We start from the raw sequence: 27,738 nt of genomic DNA on the forward strand, positions 1-27,738 counted from the left end.
AGAATGGCAAACAAATGCACCATCAAGTTTGGTAAACTATCATTTGGTAAATACAATTTTAGAATTCAAAAATATTTGGTCACCATAGTTGTGCAAAAAGCAATTTTACAGCCCCTCTTTTTCAGGTGACAGATGCCACCTCATGTCAAGACAAATTCAGCTGATGTGCAAAATGTGGGGTCTCTAATGGCTTTGTCCAAAATGGCACGGACACTTCCATTAGCAAAATCTTTTGATTAGAAATTATGTTCATGTCACGAGAGCTTGTAACCCATGTTGGGGCTGAACTCAATTGAACCACCACCCATTTCAAAAAAAAATATATTAGCCAAAAGCACTAATAAAATGTGGTTTGAATGAACAAAATACCCTGGGTTAAGGGTTAAATTTTCAATTACCGAAGTTAATTCTACAGAGATAAGTTCAGTGATAGGGCCCACCAACATCTCATCAGCAAGATCCATACAGTTCATCAAGTGGGTCCCACAATTTAGATCATATAACCCAACAATCACTTCAAATATAAGATCCCTAAACATTTGACAAGATCTAATTGCTTCTAATATTCAGTGATTGGGTGGTCCCACTAAAGAGAAGCTAACAACAACAATCATATTGAGCCTGAACAATTGCTCAGAAATTTCGAACTGTCCATCATTTTACGTAGGGTCTAGAATGCTGAATAAATAGCCCAACCAGAGTATAAGTGCAAAATGCAAGTAAAATAAACAAGATAGATTTCCTTTAAAACTTTTTTCCTGTCAAAGAAAACCTTAGATTTTATTTTAACAAAAAATTCCACTTTTGATGCAAATAAAATGATACAATAAAAGCAATTTTACCAAAATAATAATAATTGCTTCCTCTTGGTTATTCATCGTCTTCTCCGGTCGTCCCTGTAAGGTCCTTCGCTCTCTTGATCCTTCAACAATCCAAGAAATGCAAGCAGACCAAAAAAGAAGAAACCGCCCGACCAGCCTCCACCACCACCTCCCCCACCGCAGCCACCATCGCCGTCGTCACGAGGGGGAAACCCGGTACCACCGTCGTCAAGTTCAGGTGACTTTTCTTTTCCTGAAATTCACATTCTGATTATTATTTTTTCAAAAAAAATGTAAAAATAAGAAAACAAAAACAAAAGGACTGAAAATTCCAATCACGCGTTCAGATATATACATATATTTTTTTAAATTAAAAAATTACAAACACACACACACATATCTTCTATCTACTACAATAAGCTGGGATGAAAAGAGAGAGTTTTTTCAATTTTTATGAAAATCACGTGAGAATTACACGTCACATTTCTTGACTTCTACTACAATAAGCTGGGATGAAAAGAGGAGAGTTTTTTCCATTTTTTTGAAAATTACATGAGATTTACACATCACATTTTTTGACTTTTTTGAACAAATGCACCCATTCAACTCATATAATTTCAATCCTACCCCCTCCTTTATGCTTTTAACAAAGGCACCCATTAAATCATATATTTTCAATCCTACCCCCTCCTTTATGCTTTTAACAAAGGCACCCAGTAAAGCATATAATTTCAATCTTACCCCCCTCCATAGCCAGTTAAGCATACACGTACTCTCTCTCTCTCTCTCTCTCTCTCTCTAAGCTTCCGCTCTGTCAGCTTCCCCTTTCACTCCGCCACCGCCTTCGGACCGGCACCAGTATCGTCATCGCCGACGGGAAAACACTCTCTTTTCTCAAATTAATTAATCACTTCTTACTTCCATCTCTATTTCTGGTTTTTTACAGGAAAGAGCTTCGGGTGGCAACAATGGATGAGATTTATGATATGAAGTTTTTTCCATCTCTATTTCTGGATTTTCATCAGTTCAACAACAACAATATTACAATAGCAGGGGATTTCAGTCTATCTTAAACGGGCTGGTGATCAGTCATGTACTCTTATAATTTTATTTTCCTTTTATTTTACTTCATCTTCAGGAATTTGATTTTAGGGTTTTATTATTGTAACTCCCTTACGAGAGGTTTTTAATTATTTATTTATTTTTTGAATGATTAAGAGAGCTTTTACTGTAAGAACTGAGATAAATTTTGTTTTATTTCATCTCTCTGTTAGGGTTTTATATTTTTTTTATTAGGGTTTGACTCGGTATTGGTCTTTCTTTGTCATTTTTCAGGATGTTTCATACTCTTAGTCGCAAATTGAAGAGAATTTTTTAGGGCATTTGATAATGGAACTGACTCTCTTCATTTTACAATGTTTGCATGCTTTGGGTGAAAATTGTTGTTAGGTTTGTGGTTATATTTGATGATATTGGGGATTAATAGGTGCTTCTTTATGGAATTATTACTATTTCATTTGAAAAGTAGTTTGCTATTGTAAGTGGTGTTTTTTGCTCTTCTGATTTGTACCATCTAATTATAGATAAGGTGTAGGTTGAGGCAGAGGAGATTCTCAACTCCTAACATGGAAATCATGGTTTCAAGTTCCTTCACAAATTATGGTTTTTTAATAAAAAATCTATAGGGTGATCTTAACCATCCGATTTAAGAGGAATTATGGAAACATCTATAGATTGGAGGGCTAGGATCAGCCTATGGAAATGATTTTTGGGGCACAACCTATTTATGTTGTGTTCCATCACATGGACGGTTTGGATCAACCTATGACGTGGTCCGTACAGTTCTTTGTCGGCCCGTGCATCGCACGGGTTATTTACTAGTTTTGAATAAGCTGGGATGAAAAGAGAGAGTTTTTTCGATTTCTATGAAAATCACGTGAGAATTACACGTCACATTTCTTGACCTTTTTGAACAAATGCACCCATTCAACTCATATAATTTCAATCTTACCCCCCCTCATTTATGGTTTTTTAATCTCTCTGTAACTCATCAGAGATATTTTTGGCAAAAGCCTTATCTCTTCCGATACGTGTCTTACACCAGGGTTTTTTTTCAGAGACCTTACCTACTCACCCCGAGATTTCCATATCTTACCCTTCGTTTTTCCTAAAGCGACGGCTTCAGCTGGAATTTTCATGGTAATGGATGTGCTCTCTGCTTTGTTTATTCTGTTTGCATTACAGGTCAGGGTTTAGGATTTTAGGGTTTTGGTGGTATTTTACTAAGTTGTTCTTACCAATTTATTGAAAGTTCTATGGAATTGGGTATGTTCTATGAGGTTTCGTGGATTTTGCTTCTCAATTGTTTGATAGAATGCCTCAATGGGACTTTGTTTTTTCCAAGTACCCGATTGAATGTAATCCCAATAGTATTCTACTGTTTGTTATTTCGCAAATAGAAACCCTATCTGTTCGGGTGTAACAACTTTTACTTTTGAATTGTGATTAATTTGATATACTTTGATGCTAAAGTAAACTTTTGATATACTTTGACCTTTGAACAACCTGGGATAGACATATGGAGCTAAACCAATTGGACTTTGGTATTTTTCAGGTAGAAAGAAATCATATTCCATTTTGTGGGGCTTTGTTTCCTTCGGTTTATATCTATATTAAGCAGATGCAGAACATTTTTTGTAAAATCAGCCGTTTTCATTTTTTTCCTTTATTTCTCTATTTCATCTAGAGATTATAAACTGTAAACTATTCACTATTGTTTTTGGAAATATTGCCTTTTAGATTCTCACATCCTCCATGCACTTGATCAGCTTCAAATTAGGTGAGCCCAAATTACATGATCTTCTATGACGCATCAAGGTAGTCTTTGTAAGATTATTATCTTACCAAGGAATTGGTTACCTGGAAGTCTGAAGGTTCTAATTTCCCTCCTAATAATGTGTATGCCTATTGCATATTTTTTGGGCTATATGCCAAGGTAAAAAGTTACATAATATATTGTTTTTGTAACTAAAAAGTTACAGTTCTTAAGTACATGCTTTAGTTACTCGTCTTTTGGTATGCTTTGAATTGTTCCATCACGTGGATTTTTTTTCCTTGGGTTGTTTGATTTGCATTCAGAAAATTCGGAAATTTTGTCATTTTTTCTATTTTTAAAATATATATTTCTCTTTTCTTTATCAGTTTTTTAACCTCCTATATCCATACATTTTCGTTTCTTTAAAAAAAAAAAACTATTTGATCCATCTTCCTGTCATTTGTTTTTTCTTTGTCTGTAACTTTGGTCAGCTGTTTCTACTTTTCATCAATGGCTTTTTGTGATTTTCCTCTACCAGTCAATTAAGTTTTTGTGGCCATGATGTTTAGCATATTTCCATTTCTGATTTCAAAATATGATTTAATGTGTTTTAATGCTTGATTTTTGCAGGGAAGAGAGCTAAACTCCCAAAAGCATTTTCAAAGCAGAATCATAAGACGAAACTCATGTGCTAAAATTTAAAAATTTGTAGCAAGCTTCTCTCTCTCTCTCTCTCTCTCTCTCTCTCTCTCTCTCTCTCTCTCTCTCTCTCCATTGAATGGGATTCTTTCATTTCTATATACTGTATTCTCTTTAGTCCTGTTTCATGTTTCATTTTTCATTATTCCTTATAATTTTAAATGACCAAATGAAAATCTCATTTCATCACTTCATAAAAAAAAAATTTAGTAATTACTACAGCCTAAAGCAAATTTCTTTAACCACTTTTATGTGTGCAGTGAAGGCAAGGTTTTATTACATGGCAGGAAAAAGGGTGGTTATACGGATATGGTGAATCTTCGAAATGTGTCTTTGCTTTTATCTTCCATTTTTTAAAATTTCTTTTTAAATGTGATGTGCATAAGGAAAGAGAAGAATTGAATTTGGGTGCAGTTGATAGAATTGAGGAAGTGGTTTCATGAAATATTTTTCTAATTTGGTAAACCTGCTTATATAAACGGGAGATTAAAACCCTTTTAGGGAGGGTTAAGGGAATTGAGAGAATTGGACGCATTCCTAAAGGAATTAAAACACACATTTTGATCATGTTTATCTATCAATAAGAAATCAGGGTCTCTTTTCTGCAGAAAGAGGGATACATGGTTTTTGAATTTGTTGATTACTATAATGGGTTTGTCTTAGGATTAGTGTTTTCAAATTAGGGTTTCTTCATACCCAAGGATGGAAAAGCAAAAGATGGAATTGCAAAGCTTCTCATAAAGGTTAGTACCTTCATTGCTTTTATTTTTTAATGGTAGTACCTTCATTGTGCATGTGTTCAGACTTTAAATATTAACTATATTTGTGGTTGGGTGTCTGTCTACATACAACTTCCTATATGTTCTGTTGTTTTCATTTCATATGCTCGGTTTTGGTTTGGTGTTGTGAATATCATTATGACATCAATGAATTTGGTTTGCTGCTGCGAGTTGCCTTCCACTTTGATTAAATTTATCTAATATATATTATTTTCAATCTTATTTCTTTTTACACAACACTTTTTACAAATAAAAGAAATCTTCCTTCTCTAAATTTTCTCTCTTTCTTTGTACAATACCTTGAAAAAAATGCAGAACATGGAAAATAAACTTCTTTTTTTTTAGTTTTATGGTTATATACCTTCTTCCTTTCTACAAAGTGTCCCTGCATGATGCATGTTCACTGCTTTGAGATTTGATTATGGAGTAATTAATCTCATTTACATTAGAAAATTGACCAAATTATTTGAAGACTCTCTCTCTCTCACTCTCACTCTCTCTCTCACTCTCTCTCTCTCTCTCCAATGTGAGTTATTTTTTATTTTTCTCATCAATATTTTTTTTGGATTTCATTAGAGCCACCAGAAATAGGATTTCGCCCCTGTTTTCTCTTCTAACATGCTTAGCAAGTGATCTCTCTCTCTCTCTCTCTCTCTCTCTCTCTCTCCCTCCCTCCATTGTCATTTATTTTTCATTTTTCTCATCAGCATTTTTTTTAAATCAGCAGGGTCGCATTTTTCTCATAGAAATCAATGGACTTAGTTAAATCAAAAGTGGCCGGTGGTTCAAATTCTATTTTAATATCAGTAAAACTTCATTTGTTGGGCAATTGAAATTTTCTAATTCCCACTAATTGTGAATTGCAAAAATTTGTGGAGTAAAATTTGGTTTCAGATTACTGTAGTCTGTTTTGGGTTTAGGCTCAAACCTATTTCATTATTATGCAAAGTCACATTTTCACAGATTATATTAAAACGCACTTTCTTTACTTCGTTTCTTTAGATGTGCTTTCCGGAAGAGCAAAGCTCAGTTTTAAGATTGTCTATTAATTACAGTTGTGCATTTGATATTGCTACTGCACAAATCAAACTTCCTCATGAATTTATCTTCTTTCATTTCTAAAAAAAAGTTATAAAGCATTCTTGACTCTTTGATTTAACTGGGAGGTTCTAATTTTGGAACACAACTATATTGTTGTCCACCAATTTACAATTTCTTATAAATTTGAGGGCTCTTTGATTTAATTGGGACACAACTATATTGTTGTCCAACTTTGATGAGCCTGTGAGGTGTTTCATTCGTATAGAACTTTCATCATGTGTGTTTGGAAATTATTTTCTATGTTTTCAGGATCTTGAGGCAAGGAGATAGATCAATTAGAAGATTTTTTCTAATGTAGAAATTATTTTCTATGTTTTCAGGATTTTAGAGCAAGTAGATACATGGATTAGAAGGTTGAATTAGTGGTATGCCATGATAGTGCCTTTTATCATCTTTGCAATACTTATTTTTCAAATGGTATGCCATGATAGTGCCTTGCATTCTTTTTGTCATAAATGTTTTCAATCCTTACTTTAGATTATTTATATTTTCTGTTAAATGTTGATTTCAATCTTTAGTTGATCTTATTCCAGATTTTTGAAGTCAATACTTTCATGTGGAATGCCCACTTCAGTCCCCTTCATTATGTCTATTTGCGTTCTTTGATTGTTTCCACTACTGAGATCTATGCCACATTTCATGTCGAGGAGGTGACATCATGCCCGCTAATGTTTTCGTAGAGGAAAACCATCAGCAGGGTGCTTATCCTTTCGTGTAATGGGTTTACATTTCTATATATTATATGTTTTTCCTTTGGAATTTATGGGAAGGGGTCAAGAAGGTGACATCTTGCCCGCTAATGGTTTTGGTAGTTGAAAACCTTATCCTTTCGTGTAATGGGTTTACATTTGTGAATATATATTTTTATTATCCATGTTATATTACACATCAGCTGAAACAGATAAATGCCTAATATGCCCTCAAATTCACACTTTTCTGAGTTTTAAATACCTCATGTGCCCTCTCTCTAACACGCGTAATCCCTCCTCCCTCTTTCTTCTCTACTCATCTCTCAAAATTTCTATTCCCCTCTTCTCTTCTGCTCATTAGTTCTGTTCTGCAAAAATTTGTCGATTTAACACGTAGATCTCTCTCTCCCCTCTCTTTTTTACATTTCCCCCTTGACTACTCTGTGTTTTAGCCTGTATTTAAGGGTAATATCATCTAAGGCCATCCAAAACGTCTAAGAGATATTTTTGCAAATGTTCAGAGATATTTTTGCCAAGAAAAATACTCTCTCTCTCTCTCTCTCTCTCTCTCTCTCTCTCTCTCACAACGATTTCTAATCCTACGGGTTCTCTGTCGAGTTGGGTGTTTTTCCTGATAAACGTATGTAAACCCTAATCCTCTTTTTCAGATTCTTCTTTGGATTTTCAGGTTAGTATTAACCTTAAAATCTAGGTTCTTCTTTTCGTATTTTGAGATTTCTATTTTTCATCTACGATTTTGGGTCCAGGGCCTCATATTTGATTCCTTATTTTGGGATTTTTGCCGGATTTTCCTCAACTCTTTCCATGATTTTCGACAATTTCGTGATCTCACCATTTTCACTAATTACCAAGTTCTCAATTACAGCTCTCTCTGCTTCATGGAAAGTGTCGTAGTTCCCTGCGCTCTCTCCCTACGATTCCCCCCTCTATCTTAACTCTAAGTTGGCCAAACCCCTCTTTATTTTCTTCCATATTCCAGAGACCGCTCTCTTTCTCTTCTTCCCTATTCGAATTTGTAATCAACAAACTGAATTCATTATCTTGTTTTCCTTTCTGGGTGTAGCAGATAAAGAAGTTCTATCAATCGAGAAAGAGTCAGAGATCTGGGTATTCTTTATGGGGATCACGAAACCAATTTGGGGAAATGAAAAGCCAAGATGTTACTTTGTACTTTGCTCTATTCCTTTTTAAATTCCCATGTATTCCTTTTCAATTTTTTTAGCAGGGGTCATGAAACGAATTTGAGGGTCATGGAACTTTTACTTTTACTCTCATCACTAAATCTGTTTCATATAATGTAATTATATGATCTCCATTCTATGCAAGCTTATATATTTTTACTGTCTTCACTCCGTTTCATGTTCCGATTAATTCTTTTGACCTTAGATTTTTATATATTGCTATGGAAGTTTTCATGTAATCATTTAAAAACCAGGTTATGAAACCGGATATGGCCCATAAGCAAGCTTATATATTTTTAGTGCTTTCTCTCTGTTTCTGCTATATTTTAGTGCCTTCACTGATATATTTTAGCGCTTAAGCAAGCTTATATATTTTTACCGTCTTCACTCCGTTTCATGTGATCTTAGATAGTGGGTTCTTGAGTTCATTGGTGGAAGAGCTGTTTTTTTTTATACTTTTTTCCTGTGTGTTTAAAGTAACCTTTTGATTTTTTATGTGGTATTGCAGATTTTCATTTTCAAACCATTTATCTGGGGAAGGAGAGGATCCGGGTGATCGTGTCTGATATTGGAGAAGACAGATCATAACTCTGAATGGCATTTGCCCAAAATAATTTAGGTAATCCTTCTTTTGATATCTTAGCCAGGATTTTATTTCATAGTTGATAGTTGTGTGCTTCAGATCTTTCTAGATCCTTATGTTAAAAAAGGGAATTGGGATCTTTGCAGAGAGGAATTGGTGTGAGTGGGATCTTGGGTTTATATGATCTAGGTCTCTTTGATTTGGTGGGAGTGGGGTATTGAGCTCATTGGTGGAAGAACCGCTGCTTTTTATAAACTTATTCTTTACGTGTTCCAAGTTACCTTTTAAACTTCATCTTTGTTCAAGATAAAGCCTCTCTGAGTAACCTTTGCTGTATTGCTTTCTTCTGATGTATGCATACATATATATTCTCCTTTCAGGCTGAGTGAATTGGCTTCATGGATGACAACATTTAGAGAACAGATGTTTTCCTTACCATTTCAATCTGCAATACAATCAACATCTCCTATATTGCAACTAAGGACTGGTGATTCTTTGAGGTATTACATAATGTCTATTAGTGCATGCTTGATTTGAAGTTGTTATAAACGTTCTTGAATGGCATTGTAGCTTGCTTGCATTTCTGTTATGCAGTCCAAGATTTATTTAGAGACACCTTCAATTTATAATGATCATTTTTTTTTGAATGATATCATTTTTACTAACAATTTCCAAGTTGTTGTAGCATTATTGAACTGTCATCATTTGGATGGGCATGTAAGAGGCTTCTCGCGAACAAGAAGTCTAATCCAAGCCCACCCACATGAACTTAGAAACTTCGCATGATAGGTACTCACTTCCAAACTAAAGAATCCACAGAATATTTAACAACAGATAAAGTTTCTAGAATCAATATCATTTGGAAAAATGAAGACTTTTGTGAGGGGTGTTATATCCGAATATAAATAATCGTATGGTATATCCTATAACATCAAGCCAGGATCCCATACTCCTATAAAGAAAGACTTTTTTAAATCAGTAACTAAAGCATTCATTACTTAAAACCATTGCCCTCTGTACAACCTTCTTTCATGTGAATCATAGCTTTAAAACTCCCCCGTGTCTGAATCGACTCGCCCGAGTCGACCCCCTTTTACCTTGTCTGTCTTCCCGTGTTGTGCTGTATTCGCGGAACTTTTTCTCGGGGATTATATTTTATAAAATGCATGCATGATTTTTCTTTCTAATAGTTTTAATGCATTCATTTTATGACTCATCTTCATTTACTTTGTCACCCAGTGTGATGACTTTCTATTCTCTTTGTCGTCCCATGCACATTATTCATTTGAAATGTATGCATATGTGTTCTACCTTTAATTTGCACGCTGTCAAGTGCCAATTCCATCCCTGCAAAGGCACCCATTAAAGTCATATAATTTCAATCTTACCCCCCTCCTTTAGGGTGATCTTAACCATCCGATTTAAGAGGAATTATGGAAACATCTATAGATTGTGAGGAGGATCTTCCTTTTTAGCATGGGAAAGTTTCAAGGGATCTGTCAGATATAATGTAGCTTTGAAGGCACTAAATTTGGCGGTTGATAGATTAGGAACCTCCAATGTATGTGTTGCTGGCCATTCTTTAGGAGTTGGCTTTACCCTCCAAGTGGGTACAGCTTTGACCGAACAAAGGGTGTTTGTGGAGTCTCATCTGTTCAACCCACCATACCAAGGTTAATGATCTCTTTATTGTGCTTGAATAACCAACTGTATGGATCATTATCAGCAAAACAACATTTCGTTTTATCATTGTCACATTTGTCCTAAATGGTATGTATTTTAAAATTTGGATCATAGGAGTTACTTATTCAAAATTTCTGACGTCTCCACTGGCCAGTCGATTTCTTTATTAAAATAGGCAAAATAATAGTCGGGATTTCTGCGTATAATTTATGCGCCTTTTCTTTGTTCAGGTTTATCTTCTACTCAACTGTGTAATACTGATTTCTAATCTCTATATTTACAAATATATCTTCCTTATGAATGTTTTTTCTTTCTTTTCTTTTCTTTTTAAGTTATAAAGCATTTTATTGGGCACTCCGTGCATCGCACGGCGGGTCTTTACTAGTATATATTATAGCAGAAGAGAAAATAGAAGAATTTTATGAATTATTTGAAAACTCTATAAATTTAACACGTCACAGTAGTTGATATTTACCGTTTAGCGCCTTCACCATATATATATATATATATATATATCCATATCCATATGCTAGGGTAAAATGCTCTTTCATAGAGGTAGTTTTGCCCTTTAATACCAAAGAGAAAAGCCGGACACGATTGCCCACGCGTCTCTCTCTCTTCCCTGCTTTTCACCAAATCTCAGCCAATGACAAAAATTTTGTGTCGCGAGGTGTCGATCCGGCGAGGCGTACGTGTCGTTCTTATCTCATGTTCCTCTCTCTTCCTGCTCCCCACGTCTCTCTTCTCTCATCATTGAGAATGAAAAGTTATGGATAGGGTTTTTTTCTTGGTTTTCTTTTTTTCCACACGGATCGACAGATACCATTGACAATGAAAATTTATGGAGGGGTTTGTTTTCCTGGCTTTCTTCACTACACAGATCTACAGATCTGCTTCCAAGACCATGAAGGTGCTATTTTTGTGTCTTTGGTTTTTGTTTGTTTTTGTTCTCTCTGAGTTTATCCCTATTTTGGGTTTTTATTTTTCTTCTCTTTGATTGGGGATGGTTCTCCAGCCACAGTAGAGAAATTAGGGTTTGTCTGACCCTAATATAGGGTTGTTGCTTAAGAGATGGCAGCACAATTCAGGTCCAACTGCAACCTCTCTTTCAGGCCCAAATGGGGCTGGACACAGTGGGACTAACCAGTTTGTGCCTTTTTTATATATGGCATTTGAAACTCAATGAATCGTATAGGGGAAGCAAGAAATTCCCAAAGCCCTAATTCCCTCGCTCACAGCCTATGAAGGTAACATTTTGTTCCATTTGTGTTTTTTATACCACAAGATTGTATTTTAAGTGATTCTGGGCTTTTATGTCTCGGTTTGTTCAATTGACTGTTAAGATGAAAGTGGCGGTATGTGCCGGTCACGGTCTACATTTTTTCGCATGAGGATGGACCTTTCCAGGTACTTGAACTTCAGGAATAACTATAATTCTTGCATTTTATGAAAAGAAGGTGCTTGCCAGTAATTTTCATATTCACTGAAAATTCACGAATACTCTGTTTTGTGGATCCTTTTTAGGAACTTGATAAAAGCATTTCTAAAATAATTTGCAAATTCCTCAATTAGTCATTACCCTAATATAGTGCTGTTAGACCTAAAATCGGTAACAGGTACGACAGTGACGTAAGAGCTGAGCTGGATGACCCGAGGAGCTGAGTCCTGAGGGACCGGAGTGAAGTGGAGTGAAGTAGTTGAGTCCTGCTATGAGGGCTGAGTCCTGCACAGAGGCAAGCGAGGTCAGAAGACCAACCCGGGTTTTACTCCGGACAGGCCCTTCGACACTCAAGTCAGTATGAGCAGAAGTGCGGGGCTAGTTCTCAGAGTTTAAGGTGGAGAGAAGGTTTTTCATTACCCATTGGTTTGAGCTTTGAACCCCTATTTATAGGGGAAAACCTGGTGAGGTGTCCAGGACAGGTGGCGGCCTGTGATAGGCTGGAGTTCACCTACTCTGGGACAGGTGGCGGCCTGTGAGAGGCCGGAGTTCACCTACTCTGGGACAGGTGGCGGCCTGTGATAGGCTGGAGTTCACCTACTCTGGGACAGGCCGGTGAACTCTGGGACAGGTGGCGGCCTGTGAGAGGCTGGAGTTCACCTACTCTGGGACAGGTGGCGGCCTGTGAGAGGCTGGAGTTCACCTACTCTGGGACAGGTGGCGGCCTGTGAGAGGCCGGAGTTTTTACACCCCATCAGTTGCCCCCCAGTTTTCCAAGTTATTGAGTGACTTGGGAAAGTGTGGTTGATCGATTATCTGGACGGGCAGGCGCCGTGCGGAAGTGAATCGGAGGGTTCAGTCTGGAGGTCCAGTCCAAAGTCTGGCTGGATTTGAGTCCGGAGGTCCAGTCCGGAGTCCGGCTGGATTTGAGTCCGGAGGTCCAGTCCGGAGTCCGGCTGGAAACAAGTCTAGAAATCCCGTCCGGAGTTGAGCCAGTCCGGCTGGGGATGAGTGCGGAAATCCAGTCCGGAGTTGAGCCAGTCCGGCTGGAGATGAGTCCGGAGTTCATCAGTCCGGCCTAGGCCGGATTGGATTTTGTCGTTTAGCGAACGCGTCATATCCAGTCCGGCTTAGGCCGGACTGGTTTTTGTCGTCTTGTGTCCGGTCCGGCTTGGGCCGGACTGGTTTTTGTCGCTTTGTAGAAACGCGTTATGGCCGGACTGGTTTTTGTCGTCTTGTATCGCCGGACTGGTGAGGTGTCCAGGACAGGTGGCGGCCTGTGATAGGCTGGAGTTCACCTACTCTGGGACAGGTGGCGGCCTGTGAGAGGCCGGAGTTCACCTACTCTGGGACAGGTGGCGGCCTGTGAGAGGCTGGAGTTCACCTACTCTGGGACAGGTGGCGGCCTGTGAGAGGCCGGAGTTTTTACACCCCATCAGTTGCCCTCCAGTTTTCCAAGTCATTGAGTGACTTGGGAAAGTGTGGTTGATCGATTATCTGGACGGGCAGGCGCCGTGCGGAAGTGAATCGGAGGGTTCAGTCTGGAGGTCCAGTCCGGAGTCTGGCTGGATTTGAGTCCGGAGGTCCAGTCCGGAGTCCGGCTGGATTTGAGTCCGGAGGTCCAGTCCGGAGTCCGGCTGGAAACAAGTCTGGAAATCCCGTCCGGAGTTGAGCCAGTCCGGCTGGGGATGAGTGCGGAAATCCAGTCCGGAGTTGAGCCAGTCCGGCTGGAGATGAGTCCGGAGTTCATCAGTCCGGCCTAGGCCGGATTGGATTTTGTCGTTTAGCGAACGCGTCATATCCAGTCCGGCTTAGGCCGGACTGGTTTCTGTCGTCTTGTGTCCAGTCTGGCTTGGGCCGAACTGGTTTTTGTCGTTTTGTAGAAACGCGTTATAGCCAGACTGGTTTTTTGTCGTCTTGTGTCCAGTCCGGCTTGGGCCGGACTGGTTTTTGTCGTTTTGTAGAAACGCGTTATATCCAGTCCGGCTTGGGCCGGACTGGTTTTTGTCGTCTTGTAGAAACGCGTTATATCCAGTCCGGAGTGCGGAAATCCAAATCCAGTCCAGAGTGCGGAAATCCGGTCCGGAGTGCGGTAATCCGGTCCGGAGTGCGGTAATCCAATCCGGAGTGCGGAGATCCAGTCCGGTTGTTCTTTGGAGATAGGCGTACATACGCGCGTATCCATACGCGCGTGCTCAATCGCATCTTTGTCTGGGAGGATGTGTCCGTCATTAATAAGAGACGTGGCATCTTTTGAAGGCCCTCGAAACGCGTGCATCGCATTTAATGCTCCACCGCCTTCGAAAAGTTATAAAAGGAGGTTTTTACCTCTCATTGTTTACTTTTCACTTTTTATCTTCTCTCCTTCTCCTCCTCTTCTCTTGCTCTGCGAGTTCGGCTTCGCAGTTCGTGGTTGGAGTTGCGCGGGGATCTAGGAGCTCTCTACTCACCGGTATTCTTCTCAGCCCCTCTTTTTTCTACATGTCTTATAGTAGTTCAAGTTCCGAGTCCGGTTCTGAGTCTTCCACTAGTAGTAGCTCAGAACTTAGGCCGCTTCAGGAGCCTGTAATGGCTAGTCCGGCCGCTAGAGTAGATATTATAGACAGCGACGACGGAGGGGACAAGGACGAAGTGATATTAGATCTGAACGCCACCCCACTCCCGACTGATAGTCTCCACCGAGTATGGGGGAGTGGGGGTAGTGACGTTGCTGAGGCGTCGACAACGTTCCTTCCTGGCCGGGCCGTGGAGGTCATCGCTAGAGCACGGATGGAGGCCAACCCTAAGTACAACATGCGGGCTCTAATTGAGGAAAATCACCTCACCGAGTCCATGCTGAGGGACATTAGAGATAAATATTGTGTGCCCCCATCGTTCGAGCTGAGAGCGGCAATAGAGGGAGATAGGGCGTGTAACGAAAGCTCGGATCTCTGCATTTATGAAGAGTCGTTGAGAGCAGGGCTTCGCTTTCCTTTGCACCCATTCTTTGTCGCGGTGCTCCGATATTATGGACTGGCTCCTGCCCAGGTGGCTCCGAACTCATGGAGGTTACTGACTGGGTTTTTGTACCTTGTTCATGGCCGGCTAGAGAGGGGCGTGTCCGTGCCTTTATTCCGTGCTTGTGCACATCTGAAGAGGCACAAGGAAGGGGGCTGGATTTATATTAGCCAGCGCCCTGATTTAAAAATCATTACTGGTATCCCTTCGTCGATACATTCGTGGAAGAATAGGTTCTTCTACGTCAAGGACACGGAGTACAGCGAAGCCTGACCAGTTCCTCTAGTGTGGGATACTCCGAATACCACCGTGCTGAGCCGCAAGCCGCTTCTTGAGGGCGACGATAGGAGGACGTTCGCCCTGATGCGGGAGGAGGTGGAGCGAACAGGTCTCATTCACTGTTCGAACTTTTCAGGGGAAGATATTCTGGTCGGACTTGGTATAAGTACCGCGACTCCGGCACGTATGTAGCTAGACTCTTAAAACTGCTGTTTTTCCTTTTATTTGCTTCTGACTGCTTGCTTACATGCAGAAATGAAGAAACAATCAACAGTCGAGAAGATAAGGCAAGGAGCCCAGCCAAGGGAGCAGGAAGGGGCTCAATAGGCGATCCAAGAGCGCCAAAAGAGAAAGGCGGCTGAGATCGTGAGCAAGTGTCTCCTTCGGAAGGACAAGCAACAGGTCATCCACGAGCCGCCAGCTACTGGCGAAGAGGCGGTGTTCTCTTCACTTTATCAGGTAATGAATTTGCTTACTTTCTGTCCGTCTTTTGCTTTCTTCCTATACTGATGCTTGTTTCTGTCTGTAGATTGGAATATACTATAACGATCTCCAGGAGAAGAGCAAGAAGTTCTCCGAAGCCATCACCAAATCTGAAGAGGTGAGCGGGAAGCTGGCCACTGAGGTCAAGGAGCTCCAAACGAGCATCGGACGGGTGGAGGCTGAAAAGAAGCTGATGGCGGAGGATTTGGCCCTCGAAAGGCAGAAGCTGGATAAGGCTGCCGAAGCCATGAACGCCCAGAGGGAGAGAGCCAAAGAGAGGCAAATGATCGCGGTGAAGGAGGCTGCAGAGGAGAAAGAGGCCGAACTCTTCAGTCTGTCCAGCGAGGCCTATAGTCTTGGGTACTATGATTGCCTTGAGCAACTCAAAGCATGCAACCCAAACTTGGTGATGACAGATATGACTCTTCCTGCTAGGCCGACAATTGTCGAGGAGGATCTGGAGGTCTCTGCTGATACCACTGCTGATGCCGCTGTCGACACTGCCTCTATTCCGGATGTCTCTTAGTATTTTCTGTTTCTTTTTGTAATGGTCCTTGAGACCCCAGAATCTCTTTTTTTTTTTGACAGCCTTTTTAAGGCTAATTCTGTAATGGCCCTCGAGGCCCCCACATTTTGATCAATGAAATTATACTTGTCCATATCTGTGCTCCTCTGTCCTCCTCCGTCTCTGATAAGCTCTAGCTGAGTGACTTGCCCGGCTTGCCCCCTAGTTTTAATAACCTGGGATTGTAGACGACTGATAGCACCCAAGTTTTTATGAACTGGGTTTTCAGAGAGTACCCAAGTTTTATGAACTGGGTTTCCAGAGAGTACCCAACTTTTATGAACTGGGTTTCTAAAGAGTACCCAAGTTTTATGAACTGGGTTCCCAAAGAATACCCAAGTTTTATGAACTGGGTTTCCGAAGAGTACCCAAGTTTTATGAACTGGGTTTCCGAAGAGTACCCAAGTTTTATGAACTGGGTTTCCGATTATAAGAGGAAAATTTGAATCTGCAAAAAGAATTATTTATTCATATTATCATAAACGTAATTTACAAAGTCACCTCTCACACCGGACGATGTGCCTACTGATAATATCTCCTGAGGTTTTTGGAGTTCCATGCGTGGGGTAATAAATGTTCCTCCTGTGTCTCTAGCTTGTAGCTACCTGGGCGGATAACTTCTTTCACTCGATATGGCCCCTCCTAAGTCGGGGAGAGTTTCCCGACTTTCATTGGTTGGGAGACGGCTGCTCTCCTCAGGACTAAATCTCATGTCCGGAATTCTCTGGGACGTATCTTGGAGTCATGATAGTTGGATACTCTCTGCTTGTAGGCGGCGACTCGGATTCGAGATTCTTCCCGGATCTCCTCTAATAAGTCGAGATTGGCGCGGAGCCCGTCACTGTTAAGCTGCTCGTTGAAGCTGGTAACCCTAGGAGACGGAGTGCCTATGTCGACCGGTATCACAGCCTCTGTTCCAAAGGAGAGGTTGAATGGCGATTCACCAGTTGGCGTGCGAGGAATAGTGCGGTATGCCCATAGAACGCGATAAAGCTCGTTTGCCCAGCGGCCAGCTTTTTCATCCAGTCTTTTCTTTATTCCCTGAAGCAGGATCCTATCAGTCACTTCTGTTTGCCCGTTGGTCTGGGGGTGAGCTACTGAAGTGAACCTCTGTTCAATCTTTATATCAGAGCAGAACTTCCGAAAGTTCCGGCAATCGAACTGTTTGCCGTTGTCCGTTATCAAGGCACGAGGAATCCCAAATTTGCAAACTACTGATTTTCAGAAGAAGTTCTGCACATTTTGCTCTGTGATCTGCGCTAGAGGTTCCGCCTCCACCCACTTAGTAAAATAGTCAATCGCTACTACCACGAACATGCGCTTTCTGGAGGCCGGTGGGAAGGGGCCTAGGATATCCATCCCTCATACTGCGAAGGGGAGTGGACTAATAATTGGAGCCATCGCCACGGCGGGCTGGTGGATGGTGGGAGAGAATTTCTGACACCTCTCACACCTTTTAACCAGACTCAGCGCATCCTGGCTTATGGTGGGCCAATACAGACCTCTGAGCAGCACTTTTATTGCCAGAGCTTTGCCCCCCAGATGTTCTCCACAAATTCCTTCGTGCGTCTCCTGGAGTGTATATGCGGCGTCGCCCGGCCTAAGGCACTTCAGGTATGGGAGAGTATAGGATCTCTTATACAAGATGTCACTGCTGAGGGAGAATCGGGCAGCTCTCTGTATCACCTTGCGGGCTTCCTTTTTATCCTCAGAGAGTTTACCATCGCGCAGATAACTGATGATCTCGTCCATCAAGCACGGCTCATTCTCTACCTGCATTGTTTGCGCGGCTTTACTTTCGATGCTGGATCTTTGCAGGAACTCCATGCGTATGCTCCCAAGGGTGGTATATCAGGAGGCAGCCAGTTTTGACAGCACATCTGCCTTGGCATTTTCTGTTCTGGGGACTCTGATGACCTCAAAGCTTTCGAACTTGCTGGCGAGTTGGTGGACCTTGGCGAGGTACTTGATCATACGCTCGTCTCGAGCTTCGTAGACCCCCTGAATCTGGTTTGCAACCAGCTGAGTCACAGTATGCTTTTAAGTTCCGGGCGCCGGTTTGGATTGTGAGGCTCATTCCGGCGAGGAGAGCTTCATATTCTGCCTCGTTGTTGGATGCGCGGAATCCAAACCTCAGGGCATAATTTGCAGTGAAGTCATCAGGCCCGGTGAGGACAAGGCCGGCTCCACAGCCACTCTTATTCGAAGACCCGTCGACATGTACTTCCCAGATTAGTGAGCTGGTTGTGGAGTCCTGCTTGGCTGGCAGATGAACGATTTCTGTTTCAGCTCCCTCCGCTATACATTCTTTAGGAGCTGCTTTCTTTGCAACTGGGAGCTGCACAGCTTCAGAATCGACGAACTGCTGGGGGATGGTGCATTCAGCCACGAAGTCGGCCAGTACTTGAGCCTTGATGGCTGGCCTAGGTGCGTACAGGATATCGAACTCGCTTAGCTCCACGGCCCATTTCACAAGTCGCCCGGAGATATCTGGTCGATGGAGTACTTGCCGGAGTGGCTGATCAGTCAAGACTTTTATGGTGTGGGCTTGAAAGTACGGCCTTAACTTCCTGGCTGCCATTACCAGCGCGTAAGCCAATTTCTCGACCCGCTGGTACCTTATTTCTGCATCGTGAAGAACCTTGCTGACATAATAGATAGGTTTTTGCTGGCGATGCTCTTCGCGGACGAGGACAGCTGCCAGAGCCGTGGAGCTAATGGAGAGATACAGAAATAGCTCCTCGCCCGGCTCCGGCTTTGTTAATAGTGGTGGGGAGGACAGGTATTTCTTCAACTCCTCGAATGCGGTCTGGCATTCCTCCGTCCAGGGCGTAGTCTTGAGTCATTTGGCCGCGCTAAAGAAGGGCAGGCACCTCTCCGCTGACTTCGAGATGAAGCGCCCCAGTGCAGCTATCATTCCCGTGAGCCGCTGAACTTCTCTGATAGTTTTTGGACCGGTGAACTCCATCACGGCTTTAATCTTCTCCGGATTTGCTTCTATCCCGCGTTGGCTTACCATGAACCCTAAAAATTTCCCTGAACTAATACCAAAGGTGCACTTGGTGGGGTTAAGCTTCATGCTGTGCTTTTTCAGGACCTTGAATGTTTCTCTGAGATCAGACACATGATCCTGCGCACTCCGGCTCTTGACCAGCATATCGTCCACGTATACTTCCATGTTGCGGCCGATCTGGTTCTAGAAAAGTCAGTTCACTAGCCTTTGGTAAGTAGCTCCGGCGTTTTTGAGGCCGAAGGGCATAACACGGTAGCAATAAGTCCCTTGATCTGTGACGAATGAGGTCTTTGGTATATCTGATTCGTACATCCTGATCTGATTGTATCCAGAGAAGGTGTCCATGAAGCTCAACAATTCGTGACCCGCAGTAGCGTCGATAAGTTGATCGATCTTTGGGAGCGGATAGCTGTCCTTAGGGCAGGCCTTATTCAGATCGGTGAAATCGACGCAGGTCCTCCATTTTCCATTTGTCTTTTTTACTAGGACTACGTTTGCCAACCAGTCCGGGTATCGAATCTCGCGAATGAAGTCAGCTTTCAGAAGCCTCTCCACTTCTTCTTTTATTGCCTGTCGCCTTTCAAAAGCGAAATGCCTCCTCTTCTGCTTAACCGGTCTACAGGTTGAATCAACACCAAGCCTGTGCGTACTGATCTCTGGATCAATGCCGGGCATATCAGCGGGAACCCATGCAAAGACATCTGCATTGTCTTGGAGAAACTCAGTGAGCTGGTGCTGAATGCTGCTGCTGAGAGAGGAACCGATCATAGCGACTTTCTCACTATCTTTTGGGCATAGTGGGATGGAGATGAGGTCTTCAGCGGGTTGAGTCCCCCTGAGCTCGTCCCTTACATCGAGCAGTTCGATTGGCAGTGATTCCACTGCATTTTTGCCTCTGAGTACCATCGCATAGCACTCCATGGATTGAGGTTGATCTCCTCGAACTTCCCCCACGCCATTGGGCGTTATGAACTTCATCTTTTGGTGGTAGGCCGAAGCCACTGCACGAATCAGGTTCTGGCCAGGCCGTCCCAGGATAGCATTATAGACCGAAGTGGCCCTTACTACCAGGAAGTTGACCATGGCGAACGCTTGGCAAGGTGGCTCTCCGACAAGGACTGGGAGCTCAATCTGCCCCTCTACTTTCACAACCTCTCCGGAGAAGCCAAACATGTCTGAGCTTGCCGGCTTCAGCCGGTCGTCACCTATCATCATCTTCTGAAAGGCGTGATAGTATAAGATATCCGCCGAACTCCCATTGTCCACGTGGATTTTCTTTACTTCCCAGTTGGCGACGAGCATGGTTACCACCAGTGCATCGTCGTGAGGCAGTATGAGGTTGTCCAAATCTGCATCTGAGAAGGAGATCTCATTCTCTGTTCTTGTCTTCATGCTGGTCGTGTGCACGACGTTGATCCGTCGTGCATACGCTTTGCGAGCAGCGGAGGACGTGCCCCCAGCGGCAGGTCCACCCATGATTGTACCAGTGACCCCCCTTAGCTGAGATCGTGGTGCCTCTGGCTGCGTACTGGCCGGCTGAGGGGTTTTGTTCCGAGCAGGGGGCGGCTGTGATCTTCGAGGGCCGCGGCCTTAGGGGCTCTTTTCCCTGCGCTCTTGCTTGCGGCCATCAGTTCGGATATACTTTTTCAAATAACCCCGGCCGATCAGCTGTTCAATTTCCTCTTTGAGCTGCCAACACTCATCTGTGTCATGACCGTGGTCCTTATGGAACCAACAGTATTTTGATGGATCTCTCATGTTTCCTTTGGAGATCATTCTAGCAGGCCACTTCACAAATTCCTCTTCGCTGATCGCAGCCAATATATGTTTTCTGGAGGTGTTGAGAGGTATGAAGTTCTCCTCTCTTCTTTGCGGAAGTGGGGACTTCTCTCTTCTTGGAGGTTTATCCTCCCTACGCTGCTTGGGGGGATTTTTCTCTTCAGAGGTTATCCTCCGATTTGAATTAAGAGCTGCCAGTGTTTCTTCCACCGTTATATACTCCTCTGCCCCCGGCCATGAGGTCTGCCAGTGAGTGCGGATTTTGTCGAGCTACAGCCCGACGGAAACATTAGACCTGGCACCCGTGAGGAGCGCATTCATAGCTGCTGAGGGATCTAGATTTGGCACCTGATGTGCCTCCCTGTTGAAGCGGCGGACGAATACTTTCAGGGGCTCATTGTCGTCCTGCCACAAGGCCATCAGGGATGCTGTTGTTTTCCTCGGCCTGCGGCTACTCATGAAGTGACGGACCAGATCCTCTCCGAAATCATCGAAGTTACTGATAGAGTTCGGTTTGATTCTGGAGTACCAGTCTCTTGCCGCACCAGTTAGCGTCGTTGGAAACGCTCTGCAAATGAAGCCGTCGGAGGCGCCATGGAGGAGCATCATTGTTCTGAATGTCTCCAAATGGTCCACGGGGTCAGTAGTCCCGTCGTACTACGGGACGGCAGGCATTTTAAACCCTCTGGGTGCTGGGGCACCCAGGACATCATCAGTGAACGGCGTTCTACTTGAGAACGCCTTGGAGGCAGGCCGGCTCTGATCCTTCGCCAGTTCCTCTATTCGGTGGTCCATCTCCTCCATTCTCTGTAGGAGCGGATCCGTTCTATGTTCCAAGGACCTGATTCTTCCCACAGATTGGCTCGCCGCGGAGCCGGACTGACTCTCCGGACTCCTACGACGAGGTCGAGACTTCACTGGTGGTGCACGATCTTCATGAGCTCGGCGCCTTTGTGCGGAGCGGGACCGCGACCTTTGACGGCGGTGAGGCTCTGTTTGGGCATGCCTCGCTGTGGGGTGATGGACTTGTCTGGTGGAGTGGTGAGTTCGATCCTCACCATGGCGCGATGACTCTCCCCTGTGGATGTCTGGCCTTTCTTGGACAGATCGCGGAGCTTCTGGAGGAGGTTGGGGAGGTGTCTGAAGCAGTTGCTGGTACTGCCCAACGAGAGCTGTCATTTGTTGAAAAAGAGCTTGAACTTGCTCCGGAGTGGGCAGGGGATTCAGGTGTTCTGAGCGAGCAGGGCTCTGCTCGGCTGTAGCAGAAGCTGCTACTACCAGCGAGGCGATTCGCTCGCTCCGGGTCCTGCGGGGCAGCATGGTTTGGGTAGTCCGTGCAGTAGGTATCCGCGCACTATTGCGCCCTGCCATTTTTGTGAGATGTCTGAGAACGGCTTTTAGTTCTGAGGTCCCACGGATGGCGCCAATCTGTTAGACCTAAAATCGGTAACAGGTACGAAAATGACGTAAGAGCTGAGCTGGATGACCCGAGGAGCTGAGTCCTGAGGGACCGGAGTGAAGTGGAGTGAAGTAGCTGAGTCCTGCTATGAGGGCTGAGTCCTGCACAGAGGCAAGCGAGGTCAGAAGACCAACCCGGGTTTTACTCCGGACATGCCCTTCGACACTCAAGTCAGTATGAGCAGAAGTGCGGGGCTAGTTCTCAGAGTTTAAGGTGGAGAGAAGGTTTTTCATTACCCATTGGTTTGAGCTTTGAACCCCTATTTATAGGGGAAAACCTGGTGAGGTGTCCAAGACAGGTGGCGGCCTGTGAGAGGCCGGAGTTCACCTACTCTGGGACAGGTGGCGGCCTGTGAGAGGCTGGAGTTCACCTACTCTGAGACAGGTGGCGTCCTGTGAGAGGCTGGAGTTCACCTACTCTGGAACAGGTGGCGGCCTGTGAGAGGCCGGAGTTTTTACACCCCATCAAGTGCCCTCTTTTTATTCCTTTTAGGCCATTGCCAATGTTTCTATTGACATTGGAAGTAGGATTATTGATGTCCAAGAGCAGAATATGAAGCTTTGGAATTTTTCTTCTTGAATTACTCACTGGCCGGAGGAATCTTGAGAGTCGACCTATCTTATCATTAAGATTTCTTCTTTGGATATCATGAAATATCTCTGAAGTTAGGATTCAAATCTTTTTTTTTTCTCGATTTTTCATTTTTTCCGCATTTATTGGGTGCATTTCCTTGCTACTTACAGATTTTGGGAACTGATTTTGAATCCAAAACTGATTATTCCATCCAGTGAGCACTTTTCGATGAGCTCACTGAGGTGCTAATGTTAGGTCTACACATAGTTTATGTAATGTAAACCATGACCATCATGTTTCTTTGGATTATTAAATGCTATTTATAATGTGTAGTTTCCTTTTTATATGCACATATCTTCCCATTGCATGGAGGCCAAGTAGACAGGAAGACACCCTTGCTATTACCACAACTAATTTTTGGTTGTTTTTTCTGTTTTCCTTACATCAATGATAGTTGAATAGTTTGTTAATTATCACAAGTGTCTTCTCAATCTGCAGATGTGAAAGATGGTGTTGCAATTGAACCGACTAAGTGTATGGAAGTATAATTAAAAGAAAACAACTTATTTTCCCTCAGATTTCTTCTTTGGCCTTCATGGCAAAGCTCTCAATACAGTGAATGCCATGGTTCTTTTTGTAATCTCTTTAAGTGACTTACACCTGTTAATCCCATTTTCTAATCATTATGCATCTACCGTTCATTTATGACATCTTTGCATTTCTTTGTTTCCTATTCGTCATTAGTAATTTAATTTGTCATTTTTAACTTGGTTGATATGATTTTAGTCCTTTTTTTCCATGGTCTAAGTCACAAGCTGCATTTTAAAGCTCTATCTTTTTATGAATAAATATTCTTTTAAACAGTTTTAAATCAGACTTTCTTCGGTCCAAGCCGTGCATCGCACGGGGTGTTTTACTAGTATATATATATATATATATATATATATATATATATATATATATATATATATATATATGAGTTTTTATATGGTGTAAGGCCTTAAACATAAGCAATCATCATTAGAAAGTGATGCAGATAATAGGCCAATAAGTGGCATATTTGCCCATTAGGATTTATTTCCATGTTATTTAGTTTCTTGGACTCGTATTTACATGTTATTTAGTTCTACTTCTAATTTTCCTCTCATCTCCTTCCCTTCTTGCCCTATTTTTCTCCTTCTCTTCTCCTATTCCTCTTCTTCTCTTCTCTTCTTCTTCTATTTCTCTTCCCGGTCCTACATCATAAAGTCATTAGCTTCATTACTATTTCTCTTCCCGGTCCTACATCAGAAAGTCATTAGCTTCATTACAAGAAAGTCATTAGCTTCATTACAAGAAACATCAAGGACAAAATATAACTAATCAATATTCAAAAGCTTGATGATGATTGTGAACGGCCAAACCATGGAAGCAGGATTCTTTCCTGGGAGCCTTCCATTCCAGCTTCGATTCCCGCTTTCGATTCCCGCTCTGGCAACCTTGAGTAGGATTTTTTCCTGGGAGCCTTCGATTCCCACTTTCGATTCCCGTTTTGATTCCCGCTTTCAATTCCCGATCTGGCAACCTTGGGCTAAACACTGAAAAAAAAAAGAAAAGCTTGTTGATGAATTCTAATTCCGCAAAGTTCTTAATATGTCCAGGCCATAAATATATTACAGATATCAATTTCATAAAAAAATCACTTGAGCTGATGATCACATCAGCTCAATCAAACTAAGTCAACAAAGGAAACTGGAACAAATATTCAATTTTGAGTTTTTGAATAATGCAACTAATCAAACGATTATCAATGAATGGATATTACCTTGTATCGGTGCGATGGTAATTGTTGATGATTGGCGTTCAACAGTCTGAGTTTGCTCTGCTGAGCATCTCGCATTCTACCAAGAAAGAAAATCAACATTAGGACCTCGAAGTAAGATGTTCTTAGCAACATTGGCTTCTATGATATCTACAAGGCTGAGGTAAGCAAAAATGACATTACACAAATACATAAATGAAAGGAGATAATAATGAAAAAGCAATCTACATCTGGCAATAGAACTGAAACCAAACTTGATGAATCTGAGTAGTTAACGAGTGCCATGTATTGAGAAGCCACCATCAAATATTTAAGCAATTTCAACTCATGAAATATCTCTTAGGAAAACATCTACTTATTCATTGGGTTATAATATTCACTGACTTTATAACACTCAACTCATGAAATATCTCTTAGGAAAACATCTACTCATTCATTGGGTTATAATATTCACTGACTTTATAACACCCCGTGGCTTAACGAGTAAAAATAGATGCCTGTATAATGCAGTTAAAAAACAAGAGGCCTTTAGATTGATGTAGAAACTTCTTATCAGAATAATTTTCACCTTAGTATCTGTTTCTAGCAGTCTATACCCTGATTCAAAGATTGTTTCAAGATCTACAAGTATTTCTATAAATTTGGAAAGATTTCACAATTCTGTGCCTTGTGAAGGGAGATAAATTAGAGATCTAATTGCTTCAGTTCAGAATTACAGTTTTAAAAGTTTGTAATGTCCTTAGAAAATGGTTATAATGAAGGACTAGGATAGATGGTAATGAAGAATTGAGATTAAAGTAGATTTTGGGGGTCTACAAAGTTGTATTTCAAAATTGAGTTCTTATTTTAGTCAAATTTCTGCAAGCTGTTTGATTAGGAGTATGACTTCAGGTCTGGTCTGAGTTTAGTTAAAAAGTTGATTGTTTTTTTTTTCTTCTGAATGGTAGTTAAAAAGTTGATTGTGTGGGCAAGTTTTATGCTTTTGTAGTTTCCTTATTCTTTCTTTTGCTTGTTGCAGCACAAACAGGATAAGTTTTGTTAAAATTATTCTTAATTTAGTTCCTACATTATTTTCTGTCGCGCTTGCTTCTTCTGTATGAAGAGTGTTGGTATTGTTTTACTTGATTTTCCTTTGGGTTTTTTTTTTTTTTTTTTTTTTTTTTTTTAAGTTAATGGCTGGGTGAACAAGAAGAACACAAATGACCGAGCTGGCCAAAGAAAACAAGAAGAACAAACAGCAGAGGAACATATCAAGGAAGATCATCAGAATTATAATACCATTCAAAAAAATCATCAAAGGGATAATGATCGTGTACAGTCAGTTCCACACTAGAAAATTCATTCTCTTTTTCAGGCTGCATCGTTTTACCACACAAGAAAAGTTTACAATATCAACTCACCAAAGCAGCAGCACATATCACCGTAGAGGGAGTCAGTCGACAAGAGAGTGAAAGAGGTCTTTCATGTCGAAATGGTTGACAACATGTATTGGGTACCTCTAGCCTAGATTTAATAAGCTGAAGCCTTCCCCTATTCTGAAATTCTGTTTTGCCTGCATTCGTGTGTTGACTTACATTAGAAGTTAAATCTAAACTACATTAATCAAAACTTCCAAAATCAAGGCAAATAGTATTAAGTATCATGCATAGACATAGTCACAGCCCTAATGGCACACATGTAATCACTGAGATTATGTGGAAAGATTGGTATTCAACTCAAGTCACCACTCCTGATAAGAGAACAAACTTCCTGTACCAAAGTAAACACTAACAGATGATGAAAGAAGTAAACAATTATTATAAATGAAAAGAATTTATTGAGCTTTGCTAAAGGAACCATCGTGGTCTTACATGACTGCCTACCTCACTGATGCGATTTAAGCCTTAGTTCTATTTATTGGCCAAAATTGCCTTCTCATGCTTCCCATTACATATTAATACTACTGTCATAAAAGAGCAACCAGAATAAGGAAATAAATCCTATTGATATAAGAAACGAACAAAAGAAGGGAAATAATCTAATGCTTGCTATTAAATGCTATCCTCCTAATGACATGCCATTAAATGAATTGTTATTATAGGCATCCTTTACTTCAAACGAGTAAATTATAAGTAACTTGCGACTGATAATATTGCTAATTTGGTGATCCAAGTTAATGCCATTGACTTGCTAATTTGTGTATGACGTGCTACGTCAAATTGGGTCTATCCCTTCCATAGAGAGGATATCACTCTTTCATTAGCATTCAACCCGAGACAGAGATGGTCACAATACAATCCAACAGAAAAAACACGACAGAAGATATGAAAAAACCTTCTCCAAACATAGAGAAGGGCTAAAAACAAGATTTTCATTGGCATTCATTAGTAAAGTTCAATTAATCAAGGTAAAAAATTTATATAAATCCTATATGCATGAAATTCATATACTAATAGTAGTGCCTATCATAAAAAAAAGAAATTTATGTACCTAGAGGTCTCTTGGTAGAGATGGTGAGTGCAGGCACAATTGCCGTAAATAAAGACATCCTTTTGCATGCAAATAATAAACCTGCATATAATTTAAGTGGTCTGAGTTAAAACCAAACCAGGAGAATCATCAAAAAAATTACAAACAAGCGTATTCACTTTAGATAAATTGAAATCTTTGGAATGCTTTCAAAGATCATGTTAAACATATAAAAAATCAGCATTTTGAGTGTTAAATCGCTTTGATTACCTCGTTTAAGTACTCCTAGAAAAATTCCGGAGAAAGATTTCTTGCAGAATTTGCAGTTGTAACATTTTATACTTGTTTTTTAGATTCTCCAAGAAAAAAAAAGGAAGGGTGTATGCAAGAAACCCTAACCCTAACAAAAAATATATATATAAAAAAATTGCAGAGCATTAGAACAGTTAAACAGAAGTCCTATCCTACGCTTTCTTCTCTCACAAACCCTAGCAACACCTATTCCTCCTCCTCTCTAGAAATATGGTTGGA

The 27,738-nt window shown here is 41.6% G+C and overlaps 1 protein-coding gene and 1 long non-coding RNA gene across 4 annotated transcripts in view; one reads left to right on the forward strand and one right to left on the reverse strand.

Annotated features, from left to right (window-relative positions):
- Positions 1–732: 732 nt before the first annotated feature.
- LOC143849098 (uncharacterized) lies at positions 733–27,360 on the reverse strand. Its single transcript, XM_077358151.1, has 4 exons — positions 27,229–27,360; positions 26,160–26,311; positions 24,763–24,838; positions 733–1,074 (listed from the first exon to the last, which is right to left on the reverse strand). Exons 1-4 carry the CDS (start codon positions 27,284–27,286, stop codon positions 875–877), a joined length of 486 nt encoding a protein of 161 aa, XP_077214266.1. The 5' UTR covers positions 27,287–27,360; the 3' UTR covers positions 733–874.
- The window catches only part of LOC143849104 (uncharacterized), a 39,262-nt gene continuing 14,503 nt past the window's right edge, over positions 2,980–27,738 (forward strand). Inside the window, exons 1-5 of one of the 3 annotated variants that reach the window (XR_013235556.1) lie at positions 2,980–3,020; positions 4,267–4,344; positions 4,596–4,647; positions 5,019–5,078; positions 6,536–6,739. This is a non-coding gene — a long non-coding RNA (uncharacterized LOC143849104). Of the gene's footprint in view, positions 3,021–4,187; positions 4,345–4,595; positions 4,648–5,018; positions 5,079–6,535; positions 6,740–27,738 lie in introns of those variants that run through there. The other 2 variants (XR_013235554.1, XR_013235553.1) reach the window with 2 other exon arrangements.

The sequence above is a fragment of the Tasmannia lanceolata genome, unplaced genomic scaffold, assembly GCF_043159265.1.
Source record: "Tasmannia lanceolata isolate RefF3 unplaced genomic scaffold, GAP_Taslan_0.1 ptg000016l, whole genome shotgun sequence".
NCBI classification, from domain to species: Eukaryota; Viridiplantae; Streptophyta; class Magnoliopsida; order Canellales; family Winteraceae; genus Tasmannia; species Tasmannia lanceolata.

Coding starts and splice junctions, on each gene's coding strand:
- LOC143849098 (XM_077358151.1), bottom strand. CDS start 27,286: ATGTCTTTATTTACGGCAATTGTGCCTGCACTCACCATCTCTACCAAG. Junction 26,312..27,228: donor CTCTACCAAGAGACCTCTAG/GTACATAAATTT, acceptor ACACGAATGCAG/GCAAAACAGAATTTCAGAAT. Junction 1,075..24,762: donor TACCATCGCACCGATACAAG/GTAATATCCATT, acceptor TGTGAATTTCAG/GAAAAGAAAAGTCACCTGAA.